General features: G+C 36.6%; 1 protein-coding gene across 1 annotated transcript; it reads right to left on the minus strand.

The window, feature by feature from the left end:
• Positions 1-201: 201 nt before the first annotated feature.
• On the minus strand, positions 202-17,882 carry LOC140139714 (lactadherin-like). The gene is made up of 8 exons (XM_072161417.1): positions 17,725-17,882; positions 10,957-11,138; positions 8,854-9,164; positions 8,377-8,518; positions 6,742-7,043; positions 6,092-6,233; positions 1,172-1,476; positions 202-258 (listed from the first exon to the last, which is right to left on the minus strand). The coding sequence occupies exons 1-8, from the start codon at positions 17,880-17,882 to the stop codon at positions 202-204; spliced, it is 1,599 nt and encodes a 532-aa protein (XP_072017518.1).
• Positions 17,883-23,353: the final 5,471 nt, after the last annotated feature.

The raw sequence follows: 23,353 nt of genomic DNA on the forward strand, positions 1-23,353 counted from the left end.
TTGGTAAAAAATAGTTTCCGTATAGGTATATTAACAAGTTTGTGGCCTCCCCCCCCCTGTTTCAGAAAACCTGGCAAAATAATGTCTTTACCCACAACAAAGGGAAAGGGTTTACTTTTTAAATATCTTAAATACTTTAAACCCTTTTTAAACATTCTTGGTGAACAAGACCCATTTGATCACGATCGAGTTAACTTCTTTTCACCTAGTTGTCAGGCGTGTGGACAAAAATAGCAAAGATGCTGGCTTCTCCCACATCTGTAGAATAAACAATAAGTTTGAGGTGAACCATTAGATGTTCATTATATTCCTTTTCTTTCAGATCTATAGCGCAATCATAATATCAATATTTCAATACGTTGCTCCATGACGGTTTCATGCTTAATATATATTTTTGAAATTTACTTTTTTTTAAAAACAAAAACACATATTTTGGTTTGATAATTGCCACACCTTTTAAAAATCTTGTTTGAGGTTTTTGTGGATACATATTATCTTGTAAATTGGTTGTTTTTTGTGACGGTGCAAAATATGTATTCCAAAAAGGGATGCCAATTGCATCCATATGTCCAATACAATAATTTGAAGTGAGGTTCATCTACACATGTTAAAAACAACAAGAATGTATCGAAATAATAGTGATTTTAATCACTATTATTTCCGTATGTTATTATTGACTCTCTGATATCAAACCAATTAAACCACGTTTTAGTATGAGAGGATGATAGTAAGTTTATCCACCTACCTGTATGATAGCCCATGACTTCTATTCGCAAAGCAGGCCACCAATTCCAGGTTATAGGAAGAACACGCAACAGTCGTGCAAAGATCGTTATAGGAAACTCAATATCCACTATATCATTGGCGTTTGCATTTGCTATAAAGATCTTGATTAAACATTGGGTCAAATAACATAAAACTTTTATTTAAATATGTCAGGCTCCTATTTTTTTTTAAAGGACAGTGATTTCAATGCGCCATATTTACGTACTGATATATTTTAGTCATAATATGTTTAAAGACCAATTTTGTTTTTGTTCTCTTAGGAAATTATTAAACTGTGCTAAAAACATATAATCTGGGGAATCCCTCTATTCTTAGTTTGTAGCTATCGAAATTACACAAATCACTTTATATACTAATATATTCCTTCAAAATGTCAGTTTCTCACCTTATCGACACCTGACTCCATAATTGGTGCCAACGAATTCTCATCATCGCCAGTCTTAATCGATAACGTCGTCACCCATTGTGGAACTAATCCTGCTCCTTGGGTTCGAATCCCTTTGATACCAACAGCGGAGAGGAAATCAACCTGCAGCCAGCGGTAATGTCCGTGATTAATAGTTGAAGCTGCCCAATAGCTACTGTAATTGAGTCTCCCAAACTCAGGCAATCTATTATAAATGTAGTAGCTAGAAGCTGTGATTTGATCGTCCTTAACAAATCCAGTTGCAAGTCCAAGAGTTTGGATGTCTGGGAAATAAATTGGTTTGATTAACTATTTTAAACTGTTGCGATTTCATAGCGAATGTGTAGAAGAACTCAAATATCACAAATACACTTTTCTAAGTCTTGTGGTTCTTGAGTTATGTTGTAAAGAGGACTGGAAACAACACTTTTGTAAAACATACATTAACTCATTACCAACAATAAATCAATCAAGTTTTCAAAGTACTTAATTTGTAGAATGAACTTTTGCAAAACATCAAAGTGTTATTTTTCAATAATAATTATATTTATTTAGAGAATGAAAAAGGATTTTCTTTTTTGGTTGCTTCGACCAATAATACATCTTCTACCCTTAAATCCAACAGTGAAAAGGCGATTAACTTGCAACCAGTGAATCAGTGACATGCACAATTTGTTGAAGGGTGCAAAGTTATAAATTAAGTAACCCAGTCAAATTACCCACCGCAGAATCCATTCACATAAAGACATATCAAAAGTCCCAGAAAATCCAAGTGTAATAGTTAAACAGTGCCTAATTTGCATACATCCAATATGGCCGCTTATACAGAGGGTGACATTTCAAAGTTGGTCAAATCTTGATATTCGTCTCGTCATAAAGCCTCCAGCATACTTTCCTGCCGCTTGCCGCTGCGGCAAGCGGCAGGGCGTTCAACCAATGACAAGCCTTTATTGTGTCCGTTTGTCTGCAATGCGCGTGCGCCACGCCGCTCAGCGGCAAGCGGCAGGGTAGTATGAAACCAGCATAAAGATTCAGAGAAAGCATAGTTTGACCTATCTCCGATGTACAGTTCGATGTACAATTTTGATTCCACGGGGGACAAACAATTAAAAAGTTTTCTGATTTTGATTTTTTTAAATGGTCTCAGATTGCTCCGCTTCCAAAACAATATTTGCCATATCTCAGTGTTGTTGTTTTTTACCTTGGTAATATCACAAAAAAGAACAAAATTTTTGTTAACCTTGACCTATTTTGCGATGTTAACTATGTAAAAGAACATCCAAAACAACAATGTAACATTTCTCATTTTGAATTATCTTTACCACAATGTGAGACCAGTTGGATTAATATCGGAGCATTTTTCCATGAATTTTGACCTTTTTTGCCTATAACTCAAGAACTGTATGTCGGAGACAGGTCCAACCGTACTTTTTCTTAATCCATATGATGAGAACAATATATTTGTATGGTTTGCAACAAGATTTGACACTTTGCAATTTCACCCCTGCATAAACGGTCATTTTGGATTTATGAAGAATTAGGCACTGTTCACTACTTGGATTTACGGGAACTTTTGTGTTATTATATATGATTTTCTGAAATTAATGGTGATTAAATGGATTCTGTTGCAATTACAGTAATACTGATGGGTTTTCCTTAATTTGACTGGGCTAAATGAGCTACTGTAATATAAGCAATATCTTATCTTCAATATTGTTTTCCTTTTAGTTTAAGAGTTGCAGATCTAACCAGGTTTAGCTAATACCTTGCTTGATATATGCACGTGACGTGAAGGCATCTGGACCAAACTATTATGTGCAAAACTCACGTTCAAAGCATTTTTTACTGATGGGTAACCCCTTAGTTTCCTTAATTTGACTGGGCTAAAGGAGCTGCAGTAATAAGTAATATCTTATCTTCAAGATTGTTTTCCTTTTAGTTTAAGCGTTGCAGATATAACCAGGCTCAACTAATACGTTTCTTGATATATGCACGTGACGTGAAGGCATCTGGACCAAACTATAATATCGAGGATTGAGAACCAGAAAGCCTCAACTCACAATCACCTGCTCTCACAAAATGAACATAAAGTCGCCAGGGCACTATAGACGATACAGTCCTTTAATCATGACAAAATTCAATAAAAAACAAAAGACATTGTGGAGGAAATATTGATTTAAGACCAAAACAAGGAGCCAACTTTTTGTTCATTTTGTGAGAGCTGGTTATAGTGAGTTATGCGGAGTTATGGCTTTCTGGTTCTGAAACTTCGATATGTGCAAAATTCACGTTCAAAGCATTTTTTACAAAATGAAAAGTCCACCTCATTGAAAAAAAAATGTAGGGTATACAATGATTATTTCCTTTATTTCGGATCTGAAATATGTAGTAGAGTAAAGTTACCACATGGCCCCAAAAAAATTGCGACAGAAGGATTTTTGGTATTTTCTTGCAGTATAAGGTCTAACAAATAACATATCAAAAGTTTAGAAAAATTGAACTTGGGCGAAGGGTCCAACTGTGACGTAATCAAAATGGCCGCCAAAAGCTGGAAAAATACCCATTAATCTACTGATTTCATCCATTTTTCACTTGTTATTGTGGGTTCCACTGGTAGTAATAGTATATTCTTGAAGTAACACAAAATTCTTCTTGCTATTCCACGATGCGATGCCTTTGTTTGCATCAACCACATTGCATTATACATGTATGTTGGAATTAGTTATTCATCATTATCATCATCATCATCATCATCATCATCATCATCATCATCATCATCATCATTATCTGAGAATAATTCTTGATCTATATTCTCACATTGGTCTATGTGTCCACATGCTCCAGTGCAATTGAGTCTATTCTTTCTGCAGCTACATTTCAATGTGATGCATCCTGCAAAACAATTGCATCGAATCATCTTCAGCAATGGTCAGGCTTTGAAATAAGAAAACAAGTCCAAGGGTCCGACCACGGACCCTTGCTTTTGAAATTTCAAGGGTCTTCACTAATTTTCATGAATCCCACTACTATGAAGCATTAAATGTAGGTGTATACTATAGAAACAATAGCTAGCAATATACTTCCAGCTTGTAGTCGCAAGTCACAGTATGTCGTTGTCGACAATAAGTTGTGAAAATAAAATGAGAGAGAATTAGCTACGGCGAACACTGTATGTAGATTGTAGAAAATGGAAAACCCGGGTTGAAAACTTGATGGAAAACTATAATGAAAGTGTACTCAGTAAACTAGACGTGTTATGTGAACCAGATTTTCCAGTGGAACAACAAAACTGGGATTTTCTGCTCTTTGCTTGGTTCAATTTTTACGGGTCACGCGGACCCGTACCGTAGGGAATTTGCGGTGGTATGAATCCAAGTGACTGGGGATGGGTTGTTCAAGGTGACAAATTTGTTCCACTCATGATAAAAAGTGGAGAGATTGGAGAAGAGGAGAGGCATGACTGCGACTCGGTTGCCTGAAGATAAGACGGGCAGACTTATTTTGGAGGACTTGAAGACGGTTTAGGTGTTTTTTATTAATACCATTGAAGAGTAAGTTACAATAGTCCAGTTTGGATAAAATGAGAGTGCGGACAATGTTATGACAAGTGTCGGTATCTAAGTATTTACGGATACGATTGAGATTTCGCAGCTGCCAGTTAACGGTACGAGACAAATTGGTAGTGTGATCGGCCGGCCATTGTCATGGAATAATCAAAAATAACACCCAGTATGCGTCACAATGAAATGTAGCTGCAGAAAAAATAGACTCAATTGCACTGGAGCATGTGGACACATAGGCCAATGTGAGAATATGGATCAAGAACTATTCTCAGATGATGATGATGATGACAACTAATTCCAACATATATGACACAATGTGGTTGATGTTAGTATTGCAAACAAAGGCACCGCATCGTGCTATAGCAAGATGAATTTTGTGTACTTCAAGAAATATACTGCAAGCAACATATTGATATATATTTATAACGGTTATTACTAGCTGACAGCCATGCTATATATCGCTGCCAAATTGGTACATATGCCTACTTCAAAGTATAATTTTAATGGTACTATGGATGCATAGGATGTTGGTTATTTAGAATTTCTGTCGCTTTAAGTTTTAAGTTGCAATACGTGCATAATTTAAGTCAATAAGCCAACATACCAAAATGGCGGCCATTTTGAAATTCACTCTTGCTGCCAATTTGTTTCGTATGCCTACCTCTATATAAATTTTAATGGAATATGGGTACAAAGGATATTGGCTCTTTTAGAAAATCCAATGCTTTAAGTTTCGCTTTACAATTACATGCATGATTTGATTTTATATGTCAAAATACCAAAATGGCGGCCATTTTGAAATTCATTATGGCTGTCAAATCGATCCATCTGAATACCACAATATAAAGATTTATTACTACATCCAGTAATGTACTTCTAAACAAGGTTGTCACCAGTGGAACCCACAATAACGAGTGAACAATGGATGAAATCAGTAGATTAATGGATATTTTTCCAGCTTTTGGCGGCCATTTTGATTATGTCACAGTTAGACCCCTCGCCCAAGTTCAATTTTTCTAAACTTTTGATATGTTATTTGTTAGACATCATTCTGCAAGAAAATACCAAAAAACCTTCTGTTGCAATGGGTCATGTGGTAGCTGTGTCATATTTTGATCCTACTAATGGGGAAATCAGCAATCATAATATCATTATTTCCATCCGTTGCTGAATGACGGTTTCGTGTTTACAGTGATACGAATGGTCAATGCAATTATTTGATGTGAGGTTCATCTACACTTGTTAAAGACAGTATTAAACAAACTATGCCCTAAATCAATTTATTAGCCCTTTAATCTCAATCCAATCAAACCACTTCTTAGTTTTATACACCAACCTGTATAATAGCCCATGACTTCCATACGCATTGCAGGCCAATCATACCAAGCTATAGGAGTAACACGAAGCAGTCGTGCAATGATCGTCACTGGAAACTCAATATATACTATATCATTGGAGTTTTCGTTTGCTGTAAAGATCTTGATAAAACAGTAGGACAAATAACACAAAACGTTGACTTATATGTCAGGCCTTATCATTTTGTTCATAAAAAGGGTAGAGAAACATTTCAATGAACTTTAGTCATATTAAATATGCTAAAGAGCAATGATTATGATAAAAAATATGAAATTTCTTTAATGATTGTTTTCTATAGCCTTCCTTTTGGTTTTGCTTTTCTGTGCTAAATCTGGCGAATCCCTATATTCTCAGTTTGTAGTTCAAGAAATTAAAATAACCATTTTTAATTAATAAGCAGTCAAGTTAGCTCAATCAATAAGGCGTTCGACTATGGTGCAAGAGGTTGCGGGTTCGAGCCCTGGCGGTGTCGTACGCCCTCGTGTAAAAAAATGAGTTTGAAATTTCCCTGGACAAAGAACTTACTGCCAATTGTCTCGGTGTAATCCGCACGAAACTCGGGGAGCGGATCCTGGCTGCGAAGGTCTATTGGGTTTTTTTACTAATGCTTTCCAAATGTCAGTTTCTCACCTTATCGACACCTGACACCAAAATTGGTGCAAACGAATTCTCATCATCCCCAGTCTTAATCGATAACGTCGTCACCCATTGTGGAACTAACCCTGCTCCTTGGGTTCGAATCCCTTTGATACCAACTGCAGAGAGGAAATCAACCTGCAGCCAGTGGTTCTGTCCGGAATTATTAGTCAAAGCTGCCCAATAGTTATTGTAATTCAGTCTCCCAAACTTAGGCAATCTATTATCAACGTTGCTAGAAGCTGTAATATGATCGTCCTGAACAAATCCAGATGCAAGTCCAAGATGTTGGATATCTGAAATAATAAAAAAGGGAAACATCTTGATTCAATTCAGAGAAAATTACAACGATATAGTCAACGATTAGTACTATTTGTTGAAGGGCCCTATTGAGCTATTGTAATATATCTAATGTCCGGATTGTTTTCCTTTCAGTTTAATAATTTGCAGTTCTAACCAGGCTCAACTAATACTTTGATTAATATATGCAAGTGACGTGAAGGCATCCAGACCCAACTCTGTACAAAACACACGAAGTTCACCTTATTCAAAAATCTGTAGAACAAACAATAAACTAGGCATTTTAAATTTAATTTATTACTTTTCTTTCGGATCTGAAATATGGCGCAATCAGCAATCATATAAATATCATAATATCAATCCGCTGCTCAATGACGGTTTCGTGGTTTTTTATAACAGTGATAGGAATGTTCACGCAATTATTTGATTATTTATTTTACTTGTTAAAGATTTAAATTAATGTATTGAAATAATACCGATTTTAATCGCGAAAACACGTAATAAATACCCAGCAAACACAAAACGTTTTCGACATCATTCGCAAAAGGTTATAAAAGGTTGTCAGAAAACGATTAAATGTCGGGTTATATAAAGGGTATATTAAGAGTATAAAACGTTTTCATAACCTTAAAAAACATTTTTTTGATAATCTACTGCTCAGCAAACAAAATTTTTTACAGAAAACGTTTAAACGTCGGGTTATATAAAGGGTATAAAAACGTTTTAATAGCATTCCAATAACATTCTTGAAAACTTGATACAAAACATTCTAAACATGATGTTATTTTTGGGTTGAAAAAATATTTTACGAAAAATGTTTGACCAAAATATTTTCAATAACGTTTTAAAAACGTTTTCATGACCTTCATATAACCCGACATTTAAATGTTATTAAAAGGTTTTGAAAAAAAACATTTTAAAAACATTTCGGTGTTTGCTGGGTTCAAACATTTTCACATAATGTTATTTAAGTATTGACCATGTTGACACAATATTTGGCAAAAATGTTTGCAAAAATAGTTTACAATAACATTTTTTGAAAACATTTTGAAATATTGTTGTAGTGTGTTTTCATACAAAACGTTTTAAAACGTTATCATGACCTTTATATAACCCGACATTTTAATGTTATTAAAACGTTTTTACCAAACCAAAAGCCAAAATATAACTTATTTAAAACGTTTTTAAAACGTTTTTGTGTTTGCTGGGTAGAAAGCAAAATTAATGTATTTAAAAAAATTATTGGCCCTTTCACCTCAAACTAACTAAACCGCTTCTTAGTATGACTGATAAACGAATGAGAGGATGGGAATGAGTTTATCTACTAACCTCTATAGTTGCCAATGACTTCTACACGCATAGAAGGCCACACATTCCAGGCTTTAGGAATAATACGCAACAGTCGCGCATAAAGCGTTACTGGAAACTCAATGTCCACTATATCATTGGTGTTTGTATTTGCTATAAAGATCTTGATGAAACAATAAACCAAACAACATAAATCTTTTATTTAAAATGCCAGGCACCTATTATTTTGCTCATACAAAATACAGTGAAAACATTTCAATGCACCATATTTCCCGTACCCTTTGAGTAATTTTAGTCATAAATCTAAAAATATCCATTCCATTTTTGTTTGTTTCCATCTCTCTAAATAACGCATGAAAAATAAATTAAACTGCTATAATATGCAATCTGCCCAATCCCTAAATTCTTAGCGTTAGAATAGTGTGACAGTTTGTTATTGTCAAATTTACACTAATCACTTTTTAAAGTTACCATTCCTTCAAAATGTCAGTTTCTTACCTTTTCGCTACCTGCGTCCATAATTGGCACCAACAAATTTGTATCATTGCCTGTCTTAATTGATAACTCTGTCACCCACTGTTGAACAAGAATTAAACCTGTTCCTTGTGTTTGAATCCTTTTCATATCAACAGGGGAGAGGAAATCTACCTGCAGCCAGTGATGTTGTCCGTAATCATTAGTCGAAGGTGCCCAGTAATTATTGTGATTGAGTCTCGCAAACTCCGGTAATTTTTTATCAAGATGGTAGCTTGACGCAGTTATTTGAAAGTCCATAACAAGTCCAGTTTCAAGTCCAAGTTGTGCAATGTCTGAGAGGAAAAAAAACCGATGAACGTTTTGATAAAAAATTAAAAAACTAGAGATAATTTGCGCTCACAGAGCGCAGACAATCGCAAGGCATGTAATCCTTTAATGGCCGTTTGACCTGACCTTTGACCTTAATGTTTCCCGGGTCACGAGGTTTGTTGTCACCGAAATTAAGCCCCCATACCCCTTACAGACAATGAAATTACGGTATAAGATTTGACCCCAGATAACCTTTGACCTGACCCTGCAAACATATTCTCCCTGGTCATTAAGTTTGTTGTCACCGAGTTTGAGTCTCGTACCCCTTACAGATGTCCCAAAAATGCATTTCTAAAATTTGACCTTTGACCTGACCCCTACAAAATGTTCCCCTGGTCATGAGATTTGTTGTCACTGAGTTTGAGCCCCATATCCCTTACAGATGTCCAGAAAAGGAAATTGTAAGATTTGACCCAAGATAACCTTTGACCCGACCCCTGCAAAGTGTTCCAAAATATTCCCCTGGTCATTAAGTTTGTTGTCACAGAGTTTGAGTCCCGTACCCATTACAGATGTACAGAAAATGCATTTCTTAAATTTGCATGAACTTTGACCTGACCCCTGTAAAATGTTCCCTTGGTCTTGAGATTTGTTGTCACTGAGTTTGAGCCCCATACCCCTTACGGATGTTGAGATAATGCAATTGTAAGATTTTACCCCAATTGTAAGATTTTACCCCCTTAATGACCTTTGACCCCAATTCTTTGTACAACTTTTAGACACTGGCTAAAGGCGATGCAGGTATGCAAGTGACGACATTGTGTTATGTAATTTGTGGAAGAAGAAGCATTTTTAGTGAAAATCACATTTTGGCCATAATGACCTTTGGATGACCTTTGACCCTGAGTTGGTCATGTAACATTTGTCCCCCCACCCAATGGTCCTTGTGACCAAATATGGTCACATTGGCTTAAAGCATATGGCTACGATGGCTCGTTAAAAGTTTGACAGAAGAAAGAAAGAAAGAAGAACTGACCAAAAACAGAACACTCGCAAATTGGAAATTGCGATTGTAACAACAATGGATATAAATGAACCTGATGTTTGTTTACCTGAGAGATGGGAATCCCCTCTCATGTAATCAAGTTCATTCAATAATAATTCTGTCAGATTTATTAACATCTTGGGAATTCCCACATGACTCAACGTCATCGCTATATTGCGCGGTAACTGCCTGATGAAATCAGGTGTCTACAAAGCCACCGTAACCCATGACAACACAACGGTAACTTTTATCGGACTTGCTGGTGGAACCTTCAAAGTATGAAAAGGAGACTGAACTTTCTAAATACATATGGGACTTGAAGAAAAGTAATATTGACTATAAATTAAGATGGGACGGGATCAAAAAATCAAACACAGGTATCCGTAAAAGTGGTCAATGTAACTTATGACTAGAAGAAAAATTTGCCATAAACATGAACAAGGACAATATAATCAATCGTAGGTCCGAACTTATTTCAAAGTGCCGGCATAACAAAGGTAAAACAAAATCGCCGGACCACAATAAGCGCACTAATTAATGTTCAGCCAAAGAGGCAAACCAAGTCTGCGTATTTGTGGAGCTTCGCGGCGGGCTTCACGATAAGAACCTTTTGTTTTATGTTATAGACAATGATAAGACCCTTGAAAGAGAAATTCTTGGAACAAATTGAACTGCCTCTGTATAGCTACGAGGTAAATGTGTGCTTTTCCCGATCCCGTCAATTTATCAACACAAATACATTTTGTCCAACATCAGCCAAATAATCTTACCTTTTGAAATGGTCCACTTAGTATAATTATTAGTCAAACTGTACAGGAAAACAGGTAGAGCATTATTCCTTTCCCAGTCACAATCTGGTGTAAAGTCATAAGCTACAACCATCCAACCCGTATCTCCGGAACAGCCAGGATAGTCCCTACTTATAAACCAATGTCTTCCTAAATCTGCATGTCTGTAAAGATAATTGGTCAGTCCGAACAGAAAGAACGGTGAAATGAAATTTGCACTAGAAGTGTATTTATGGATATGAGCAGTCAGAGGTTTACAGTACAAACAACACATAGCACACCAGTGTACGAGATCAATGCATAGCAATATTATCTGAAACCTGCACGCGCTAAACAATATAAGAGATTGCGGTGTTCCAAACGCAGCACGTGGAAAGTACGTTTTCACGTACGTTTTTACGTACGTTAATACGGTGTTGAATATTGCTAGTCTCGGTTCCAAACTGGATTGTGCTCATTCGTCACGAAGGAGAACAAGTCAGCTGGAATGAAGACTATAATATTTGATCTAATCTAATCTAGGTCGATAGAGGGCATAGTGATTGAAAAAGTAATAGCAAGCTGAGTCTCTGCCTAATTCAAACAGGCCGCTTTTGATTTTGACTAAAACTTTGACCTACATGCTGATTAAACTTAATGTTGTCTTGTGCTCCCCAAATATTATAGTTGCCAACAAACATATTTTGGTAGATTAAAGATCCCTACATCCATACATCATGACTTTACTTTCAAAATGAGACTTTTTAGGCTCGTTGCATGGACTTAGACATGAGGTAAAATCAGCATATTTCAACGTAGCATCTGCGTTTTATTCTACGATGGAATCCAAATTGGGAAATCGCAATGTCATTTTTTGTACGCAAAGTATCGATCACACACATTTCAATGGGCAATCTCTGCGTATGAATATTGCGTTTAAATTTAGTCCATTTTTAACACATCGCTGTACCTTTATTATAATGATTTGTTACAAACAAAAGGATCATAATAATTATTAGACTTTCGTTCGTATGTTCATTATCTTTGACTGTAATATTGTAAAATGGACAAATTTTGTGCATTTCAACGCCGTATCTACGTCGATTTTGCACGTGGAACATGTTCAAAAATAGCTAAATACGTGACCTCGCTTCGATACAGGAGAGTGGTTTTGAATAGATCAACGTACGTCCGATGTCTACGTTTGGAAATCGCAATGTCTCTATTATCTGAATAAAAATCCCTTTAAAAAGGGATGTGCTGGGACATAGTTGTTCACAATGAGTAACTTCATATTTCTTTTTGTAAAAATAGTAAAAATAATTTGAAGTAGCAAGATTCGGTTGGTTCAAATCCCAAAATCAGGTACTTTTTCTCAGACACTGATGACTCAGTTGGATTCATTACATCAGTTCCATTCGAACTCTTATACTTCAATTCATATGCTCTTAACGTTGTTACTCCTCTTCAGGTTTACGTTCACCAACTTAAAACCCAATACGATCAATTCCAAAATTTGACCCCTATATGACCTATGACCTCAAAACATTTTCACTCACCTGATGCTCCCTTACGCAGAGATTATTATCACTAGGTAATGTTTGACATTGAAATTTACTTTTCCAAAGAAGAGCAATTCCCTCATCGCTTAATCTAAATCAACAATGACCTCATTTGACACCTAGATGACCTTTGACCTCAAATATCTCCACTCACGTATTGTCCTCCTACTCAAATATTATTATCACCAGGTTTGGATGGCATGAGTAGGAAGCAGACACTGTTAGGGTACAAACACCCCTCCACATATACCCCACATACGTGGATTGCTAAATGGTCTTGTGGCCTAAAAACAACAACCGACGTTCGCATCTTATAGTATAGATTAATTCATTCATAGCTCTTTTTTTGTTTTTTGAGAATTTAAGCATACAAAGTAACAAGCAAAATTTCGAGAAATATTATTTTTCGAAAGGTACCAGTACATATTACAGGCCTACACATACTGAACCCCAAAATAGCATCTTTAAAGCCAAGAATTGAATGTTTACTGATAATATTCTTAGTAACAAAATTCAATCATTACTTAGGACCTATGCCCTAAAGCTTCATTTTAGTTGTGACATATTTGTCATCATAAAAATAGACCCAAATATTTGAAGGTGATGTGTGCATCAATAGCTTTTGGTCATCATCGTGTTACCAGGTGATCTTGCTTATTTATTAACACAGGTCTTCAATGTGAGGGATTCAACTTTTACCATGTTAACTGCATGTTGCATGGTCAAACGTGTTACATGTAGTTGAAAATTATCCAAGACATATTAAGATAACAGACCACCACAGACAGACCACTAGGAACATGAATAGAGTAAGATGTGTAAATTAAATATGTCATCATAACTCAGCAGGTAGCTCTCACCAGAGATATTGGATCACATACCATACAACACACTGAGATACTGAACTCCTACAAAGCATGTATGGTACCCGGTGTGTCTGCCCATATGATCCCATAGCCTGCCAAGATAAGTGTTCTAGTGAAGAGAACCAGCAAAACTTCCCAGTCAAGATTCAGAAAAATTATTTTCCTAAAACATATACCTATTTTACCTTAACAACATGCAAAATCAACACAATATTTCTGATATCTGCACAGGCCAATTTTAGTATTTCTGTTTGCCATAACCATTTTGATCAATTTGTTTGCAACATTTTTACAAGTTTCCGTTTTCTTCATGAATTACTTATAGAAACAACAGAAAACAGAACCCAAGCCATAAGTGCTGGGTTGCCGTTGGCAACCAGCACAAAAACGCACACTAAGTAATATATTGTAGATAATATTGCTCCGGAGTCTCGGAGGGGGAGCAGTTATTCTACGCCCAAATACTAGAAATACTACTTTCACACAACTTATAAATGTCTTAGCTTGCTATTTAAAATATTGCTATATAGACAGAGGTGGTCATATACAAAATTCAGCATATTACAAAGAAAATGCATGTATGTCTGAAAATAAACATAAACTCACACTAGTGCATAATATGATAATGCGTATACTGTACAACTTGTAATATTACATATTTTTCAAATTACAGAACTATATTGAACTTCAGTTGATATTATTAAGGGTAGACTATGTATTGTTAGTCGAAGCAGCCAACTAAATCACACTTAAATGTTTGGCAAAAATGCATTCTACAAATCATATACTCGTACTTCAGAAACCCGCTTCATATATTGTTGTTAATGAGTTATGTACGTTTTACAAAAGTGTTGTTGTTTCAGCCCTCTTAAAAACATATCTCAAGAGCCACAGAACCTACATAGATATATCTGTGATATTTGAATTCTTCTACTCACTCGCTTTGAAATGATCAATGCAATTTTTGCCAAAGCTCACTAACATTCACAAGATCCTGTGAACTACCAAATCGTAACAGTTTAAAATAGTTGCTATAGCCTTAAAGTGTATTTTCTCATCTTCTCTGCATATCCGTCTTAGTGTGACGTCAAAATCGATCGTTGCTAGATTTTACGCTCTATGTGTTCGGATCCACGACCAAAATGATCACAACATGAAGTCAATTGGTTGCTAATATGTATGCAAACCAAGCGTGAACCAGGTACTAAGGTGTTGTATGACGTATTAATTACAACGACGGTGAAGATAACAATCAACACCTTGATAAAGTTAACTTATGCAGTGATAGTTACACCATGGTTACACACAGCCTTGCCTTCAAACCAGGTCAGTGGCCTGACAGTGTTTTTAATATATTTTCCTACATGTTCAAACAAAAATATCAATGCAGTAATTAATATCATGCCTATTGTTTTATTATTATATAACTGATGTACTCCTCGAGGTATATGTATAATCAATGTATAATGTACTCGTGCAAATTCATTCATCAATATTATCGGAATTGCCGTGGATTGTTGCATTTGACTCGGGCTAAATGCAATAACTCCACGGCGTGTGCGAATATCTGGACTATACTAATGCATTGCACTCAATTCATTATCCTTTTGTTTTATTTTGTTTTGATTTTTTTTGGGGGTTTTTTTTTGTTTTTGTTTTTTTGTGTGTGTTTTTATTATACGCACGTATAATCCTGTGGAAGAATATCTATACTAATAAAATAATAAGCGGGCTGTATCTGTCTATCTGTCTATCTATCCCGCTATCTATCTCTCTGTCCGGATATGCGTTTCGCCGCGCTTCGACGCATCGCGCTGAAATTTAGCATATAGATAGGTATCGGGAAAAGCATGTTGGCCATGTGGTTTTGAAGGTCATCGGAGGTCAAGGTCAAAGGTCAAAATTTCAAACTTTGTCCGATCGGGCTCAAACTTGGTGGGTGGAATCCTTGATACGAGGGAATATATGACCGAAATAAAATCGAGGTCAACCGAGGTCAAAGGTCATTACGGAGGGGTCAAATTTCAAACTTTGTCCGATCGGGCTCAAACTTGGTGGGTCGAAACCTTTGTTTGAGGGGAGCATGAAAAACATTATATGGAGGTCATCCGAGGTCAAAGGTCAAAGGTCATGGATTTCAAACTTTGTCCTATCGGGTTCAAACTTGGTGGGTCGAAACCTTCGTATGAGGGGAGCATGAAAAACATTATATGGAGGTCATCCGAGGTCAAAGGTCATCTGGGGTCAAACAGTATCACTATCATGCCAGTGCTCTCACAGCATCTGGGCTCTCACAGCCGCAGGTGCACTAGTAAATTAAAACAAATGCAAAATGGGTACGGGCATGTTATAATTATGTACATTGGTTATTATAAAACATGAATGGCTATTTCAATTCCAAACTATATTTTGTTCACTACATGGTATTCAATGTGTCATCGTTCAAGCTTGCCCTTCTATTAAGAACTCCCAATTTATTTGTTGACTGAATTTTTAATGAAAATGTGACCCCTCCCATGAAAGTGTTTCAAGAATGGGCCTCATCTAAGACCTAATCATGAATGTTCACAGTAAAAGTGTCAGGATTTATTGATATTTAGGGAGTGTTCATAAATACTTTGGGGGTTGGAAAATATTGGGGGGGATCAAAAAAATGTTAGGTCCTAAAAAGGGGGATCAAAAAAAATCAGTCCTTAATATTTGAGGGTAAAATTCCGGGGTAAAATGTACGAGAAGGCATGTACATTCAAAAATGTTTTGTTAAATATTCAATTTTGTAATCTCAAGCTACAAATCAACACAATGTGCGCACTTTACAATTTGGGTGTAACACTATGACTCCAATGAGTAATAACTCCAAACGGTAATTTTTAGCTAATGAGTTAATGACCATAATAATAATAATATTTATTTCAATTGCCATAAATTACAAACATGAGAAAACATTAAAAGCAATTTAAATGACAATCCAGGAAAGAAGAAATAGACTAAACAGTCCAAGCACAATGTGTTCTTCTTTCCTGATTATATTAAGTACATATAATAATAATAATAATAATATAAATTAAGATAATAGATATGCATTAATTAAACCAGAAACATTTGTAGGGGAAAAAATAAGTGAAACACTCTATGACATATCTTATGCACACATGATGTATCAACAGTGCACAAAATAGGCAGTACAGAAAATAAAACATGCGTGAACAAAGTCATTGCCTTAGAGTGGGCCTACATGCAACTCAAATTATACAGCTAAATTACCTAAATTTAAACAAAATGATAACATGCATATGAAAAACATAATTACATCATAAAATGTTCTTTACACATGGCCTTAAACAAGGTAATTAGGGAGTGCGCAGAGCGTACATCAGTGGGAAGTTCATTCCACAAACGTGGAAAGGAAACAAAAACAGAGTTGAAAAAGGCATTGGTATGAGAACTACAGTGGAGATACCTAAACTCCTTAACCTTAGAAGGCTTGAAAAATTGGCAAAAAGAAGAAGAAGGACCAATTTCATTAACCAATTTAAAGCAGAAGATCAACCTCAACAAATCAAATAAGTCGCATGTTTTAAGTAATCCAAATTCATCTAATCTACACTCATATGAAAGATCATATTTTGATAGGGGGATGGTCCATACAATGTTGGTCCATTCCCCCCCCAATGTTGACGCCTGTATATGGGTTTCTAACCAAAATTAACCCCATATTTGGTCATTTTAAACTAAAAGTGCCAACTTTTTTGCTCTTCGCGCAACTTAATTCCAGTTTTGTACTATATTTCACCAGTTTAGCTTAAATATGGCAAATTTTTTTGCTCGCTTCACGCGCATTTGTACCATAAACTTATTTTGTCAGCAAAGGGTGCTGGATTCACTGGACTTCAAGAAATTTTCTCCAACCCCAATGTCAAAAAGAAATCTATGCCACTGTTAATGATGTATATTTTTGGTTTCTTTTTTAGGACATGAAGGGGGGATCAAAAATATTTTAGACCATAAAAAGAGGATAAAAAAACCAACCCTTTTTAGGGGATCAAAAAAAAATTTTACGTCAAAGGTTCCAACTTTTCCACATCCCCCCAATTATTTATGAACACTCCCTTATGTTGGCATTTGTTTCAAACATGTCTTTAGCAAAGGGGATTGTACAACATTGATAGATTTCTATACTATTCCCCATGTATACGGTTATATTTGGTACCAAATGAAAAATACGCTAAAAGTGATACCAATATGTCACATAATGTACGTCCTCGCAAAGCTTGGAAATCAGGCTTAAATAGCGTACAAGTGTGTGATTTTAACCGAATTTGCAAATTTATTACTTGACTTACCCTTCCACAGAAAAGTAGTTTTGAGGCTCAATATCAATATCATCATAAGACGATGAAAGTAAACGCTCCTTTGAAAACCAATCTAAGGTGTTTGAACCAGTTCCATTAAACAGTAGAGTCATTAACTCCGCACCATTGTAGTCAAGCAATACTACCATAACCTGAAATAAATCGTATTTTTATTTATTCATTTTTTATTTATCTATTATTCATTTGTTTCGTCGGGTTTCATGGGGTCGCTGAAAATTTTGTGAGGTTTTAGTCCCGTTGCAAAGTGTACGGTTTTTCAAATGTGATTAAATTTTTGTCATTACGACTTGGAACCAAATATATCCTGACGACCTTGAAATATGCTCCAAAAGAAGTTATGGCCCTAAAAGGTCATACAGGGTCAGAAGATGTATTGCTTAGCGTATCTGCGACGTATGGTCGGTTATAAGCAAAATGGACAACATTTGTGGCTCCACGGGGATCCGAAAAATGCTCCGATTTGAACCAAAATGGTCTAGAATTGCACCACCTAGTATGTATCATTACATAGATTAGATCGACAAATAGGTCAGTGTCAATATGGTTCAACGCGCATTTTGGATAAATGTTGTTTAAACCACACAGAAGTATTCCTCTTGCAAAAACGATTCAGAAAGAGCATCGTTTAGTATCTGCGACGTATAGTTCTCGAGCTTCAATAGTATAAGCAAATTGTTAAAGGTTATACCCTTTTACCCCATTACCTATTCAATTAGACATCCTAGATGTAATGCATGGAGCAAACTATTCTTATTTGAATGTCGGGGCCATTAGATGCAAGTCCTCACTATGGGAGTTTCCGGCTTCGGCCCTGCCGGGAATGCGGCCTTGATGTTTTAAGCCCTTCGGGCTGGGGGCCCAGTATCAACAACAAATATCAAGGATGCAAGTCCGGAAACTCCCATAGTGAGGACTTGCAACTAATGGAGTTCTAATATATTATGGCCCCGCAGGGCAAGAAAGCAAGGAGTAACCTTAAGTTACCGACAGTCCGTCATCTTTTTTACCCCATAATCTCCCTCGTTCTTGAGGCCCTGCCCTCTTACGGGGCTTAACTTTAATAGTTAAGTGTTTTAGAGCGAGTGAGTGTCTGATGGAGTATAAGAGAGAGTGAAGGCTAGGTGGGGTATTAGAGAGAGTATGGGTCAGTCTGGTGATGTTTTAGAGCGAGTGAGTGTTTGATGGAGTATAAGAGAGAGTGAGGGTCTGGTAGGTATTAGAGAGCGTGAAGGTCCGTTGGGGTATTAGAGAGAGTGTGGTCCAGTCTTGTGGTGTTTCAGAGAGAGTGATGGTCTGGTGGAGTATAAGAGGGAGTGAGGGGCTGATGGGGTATAAGAGAGAGTGTGGTCCAGTCTGGTGGTGTTTTAGAGAGAGTGATGGTCTGATGGGGGTATAATAGAGAGTGAAGGCTTGGTAGGGTATTAGAGAGAGTGTGGACCAGTCCAGTGTTATTAGCATTACATGTATATCAAATGAAAGCTTAAAACAAGTGCTTTCACATGGTGCTCACCAAGTTTTCGTTGGTGAATAGGGGAAGGAGAGTTCTCTTCCAAAAAGAGTTATGGCCCTAAAAGGTCATACAGGGTCAGAAGAGGTATTGCTTAGCGTATCTGCGACGTATGGTCGGTTATAAGCAAAATGGACAAAATTTGTGGCTCCACAGTGATCCGAAAAATGCTCCGATTTGAACCAAAATGGTCTAGAATTGCACCACCTAGTATGTATCATTACATAGATTAGATCGACAAATAGGTCAGTGTCAATATGGTTCAACGCGCATTTTGGATAAATGTTGTTTAAACCACACAGAAGTATTCCTCTTGCAATAACGATTCAGAAAGAGCATCGTTTAGTATCTGCGACGTATAGTTCTCGAGCTTTAATAGTATAAGCAAATTGTTAAAGGTTATACCCTTTTACCCCATTACCTATTCAATTAGACATCCTAGATGTAATGCACGGAGCAAACTATTCTTATTTGAATTTCGGGGCCATTAGATGCAAGTCCTCACTATGGGAGTTTCCGGCTTCGGTCCTGCCGGGAATACGGCCTTGATGTTTTTAAGCCCTTCGGGCTGGGGGCCCAGTATCAACAACAAATATCAAGGATGCAAGTCCGGAAACTCCCATAGTGAGGACTTGCAACTAATGGAGTTCTAATATATTATGGCCCCGCAAATCAAGAAAGCAAGGAGTAACCTTAAGTTACCGACAGTCCGTCATCTTTTTACCCCATAATCTCCCTCGTTCTTGAGGCCCTGCCCTCTTACGGGGCTTAACTTTAATAGTTAAGTGTTTTAGAGCGAGTGAGTGTCTGATGGAGTATAAGAGAGAGTGAAAGCTAGGTGGGGTATTAGAGAGAGTATGGGTCAGTCTGGTGATGTTTTAGAGCGAGTGAGTGTTTGATGGAGTATAAGAGAGAGTGAGGGTCTGGTAGGTATTAGAGAGCGTGAAGGTCCGGTGGGGTATTAGAGAGAGTGTGGTCCAGTCTTGTGGTGTTTCAGAGAGAGTGATGGTCTGGTGGAGTATAAGAGGGAGTGAGGGGCTGATGGGGTATAAGAGAGAGTGTGGTCCAGTCTGGTGGTGTTTAGAGAGAGATGGTCTGATGGGGGTATAATAGAGAGTGAAGGCTTGGTAGGGTATTAGAGAGAGTGTGGACCAGTCCAGTGTTATGAGCATTACATGTATATCAAATGAAAGCTTTTAAGCTTTCTTTTTAAAAAACAAGTGCTTTCACATGGTGCTCACCAAGTTTTCGTTGGTGAATAGGGGAAGGGGTTAGGTGTGGTCACGGGCATAGATATTCGTGTTTGGTAAAACACATTACTGTGGCATCTTCTTCTTCTTCTTCTTTCTTTCTTTCTTTCTTTTTCTTCTTCTTCTTCTTCTTCTTCTTCTTCTTCTTAAACAGTAGAGTCACTAACTCAATACCATTTATTACGCTATTTTGTGTAATTTGCTTTTTGCAGTTATTGTTTATTTATTTGCAGACATACAGGAAGCCCGTGTTAAGAAAATAGCCGCGAGCTATATAATAGAGTTAGAAAACTGGGCGAAAAGAAGTATGTCAAACCAAATAATAATAAAGACAACATGGCATAAATAAAATAGCCCTAGCTTCCACAAAGCCAACCTTTTTCAAATAGAAGAGAAGGGAGCAGCAGTACGAACACTGAAAACAACGTCTGTGATCTGGAAAGGATAAGATATCTGATCCAATGTTCAAAGCAGGTGATAGTGCAACTCTTGTTCAAAAAAATAGATACTGCTTGGGAACAGGATAATATACAAGAAGCCTGGAATGTAAGTCTTATCATCCCAGAGTTCAAGAACGGTGTTAAGAACCATCATACTTCTATACATTCAAGAAAAGTCTGCTGTAGAATGATTTTGAATATAATTCAAGACACCACAAAAGACACATTTAACTGAGAACCAGTACATATTCAGAAGAGTATTTATTTATGACAGTGTTATTTTTTCATCATCATTATCCTTGCTATAATATGTTGCTTGATTTGTATTGAATTATACTTTGTTTTGGCCCCTGCTCAACGTGAGGTGCACTGACTGGCTCCCTGGAGCTATGTCAGTGGGTCTCACATTGTTTTGGTCTGTGTGCACGCAGTCGCTTCCTGGTTGGGAAGGGGCTGGGTGCACTCGGTCTGGCCACCTACTCGATTTGATTATTATTATTGTATATACTGTATTTATTTATGACAGTGTTATTTTTCATCATTATTATCCATGGTACAATATGTTGCTTGATTTGTATTGATGTGAGATGCACTGACTGGCTCCCCGGAGCCATGTCAGTGGACCTCACATTGTTGTTTTGGTCTGTGTGCACACAGTCACTTCCTGGTTGGGAAGGGGCTGGGTGCACTCAGTCTGGACATGTATGTGATTATTAATTGTGTGTACTGTATTTATTTATGCTTGTTGAAATGATGTATTCCTGGTTTGTATTGAACTATACTTTGTTTCTGGCTCTCGCTCCATGTGAGGTGCACTGACTGGCTCCCATGAGCCATGTCAGTGGGTCTCACATTGTTTTGGTCTGTGTGCACGCAGTCACTTCCTGGTTGGGAAGGGGCTGGGTGCACTCAGTCTGGCCATCTATTTATTTGTACTGTATTGATTATTATTATTATTATTATTATTATTATTATTATTATTATTATTATTATTATTATTATTATTATTATTATTATTATTATTATTGGCTGAATGATAGTAATGCTTTGTTATTTTTATATTTAGTTTTCTGCTTTTGTTCCATGTGAGGTGCATTGACCTGCCCTTTTTGAGTTAGGTCGGTGGATCTCACATCTCTCGTGATGTGTCTGCACGCAGTCGCTTCTCCATGTGGGAAGTGGCTGGGTGCACTCAGTCTTGCCGTCTATTTTTCTGAAATGTATTTATTTTGTTATTTATGAATGTTGTGCTATTTTATCATGTTGTGCTATTTTATCATGTTGTGCAATTCTGTACTAGTAAATATGCTATTTAATTCTGTAATTAATAATTGTATTCGCAGCTGGTCTGGCTTTTTAAAAGATATATTTTATTCTGCTTGTTAATGTATAGGTGTAGTATTTTTAAGGCTTTTTAATTTTTATACTGATTTCATTATATCTCGATGTATTATTATTCTGTGATTAATTCGTTTTTACTGTAAAGCGCATTGAGGAATCTGCGATTCACAATGCGCTATATAAATGCTGTTTTATTATTATATTATTATTATTAAGAGCCAAAGGAACATTCTGATGCAGTTTTCTCCTTGCTAGACCAATCCTGGACAAATAAAAAAAGCCCGGGCCAAAAAGGTAAATGGCAAGCTTGTCCACCGAACTGGAATTTGTTGTGAAAGAGTTACAACAGTTAGAATGGTCAACGTCCATATATAGAAGTATAGAAAATGCAGCACCTTTGTTGACAGAATAAGTTTATGGTGCAAATGCGTACGGAAAATATTGGTATTTTGAAGCTAAACTGGTAAAATATGCTTCCAAAATTGAATAAATTCGCGCGAAGCGCGCAAAAATGGTCACTTTAGGCTAAAATGGCAAAATATGAGGTTACTTTAGTCAGAAACCCAAATACAGGCGTAAAAATTGCCCCTATCAAAATATTGGGGGATCCCCCCACACACACACATTCTTCGGGATCTACGCCTATGGATAATACCATCCTGCTTGGTATTGTATTTCAAACGCTTCTGATTAACCAAGTCAAATTCATGACAGATGATCCACTGAATATTAACCTCACCACTCACCAATTGAGTTCTTGCTCTCAAGTTGAAATTCAAAGTAAGTTTATAATAGCAAAAATTGAGATCAGTTTTTGTTGCTGATATATCAGGTTGACACCAAAGAGTAGATATTCTTGAGAAGGCACTCTATTCACGTGGTTTCTTTTCCAACGCTAAAAGATCACGAATTTTGGTGGTTTGCAAATGAAAAGTGTCCGCACTATCGATTGATTACGTAACTGTTATGAATAATTTATTAGGTTTTTCAATGCAATCGCCTCGACCCATTAATACATATTATCCGTATTATCAAAGTACTTGGAATAGCAATCCGATGAG

The sequence above is a fragment of the Amphiura filiformis genome, chromosome 18 (assembly GCF_039555335.1).
Source record: "Amphiura filiformis chromosome 18, Afil_fr2py, whole genome shotgun sequence".
Lineage (NCBI taxonomy): Eukaryota > Metazoa > Echinodermata > Ophiuroidea > Amphilepidida > Amphiuridae > Amphiura > Amphiura filiformis.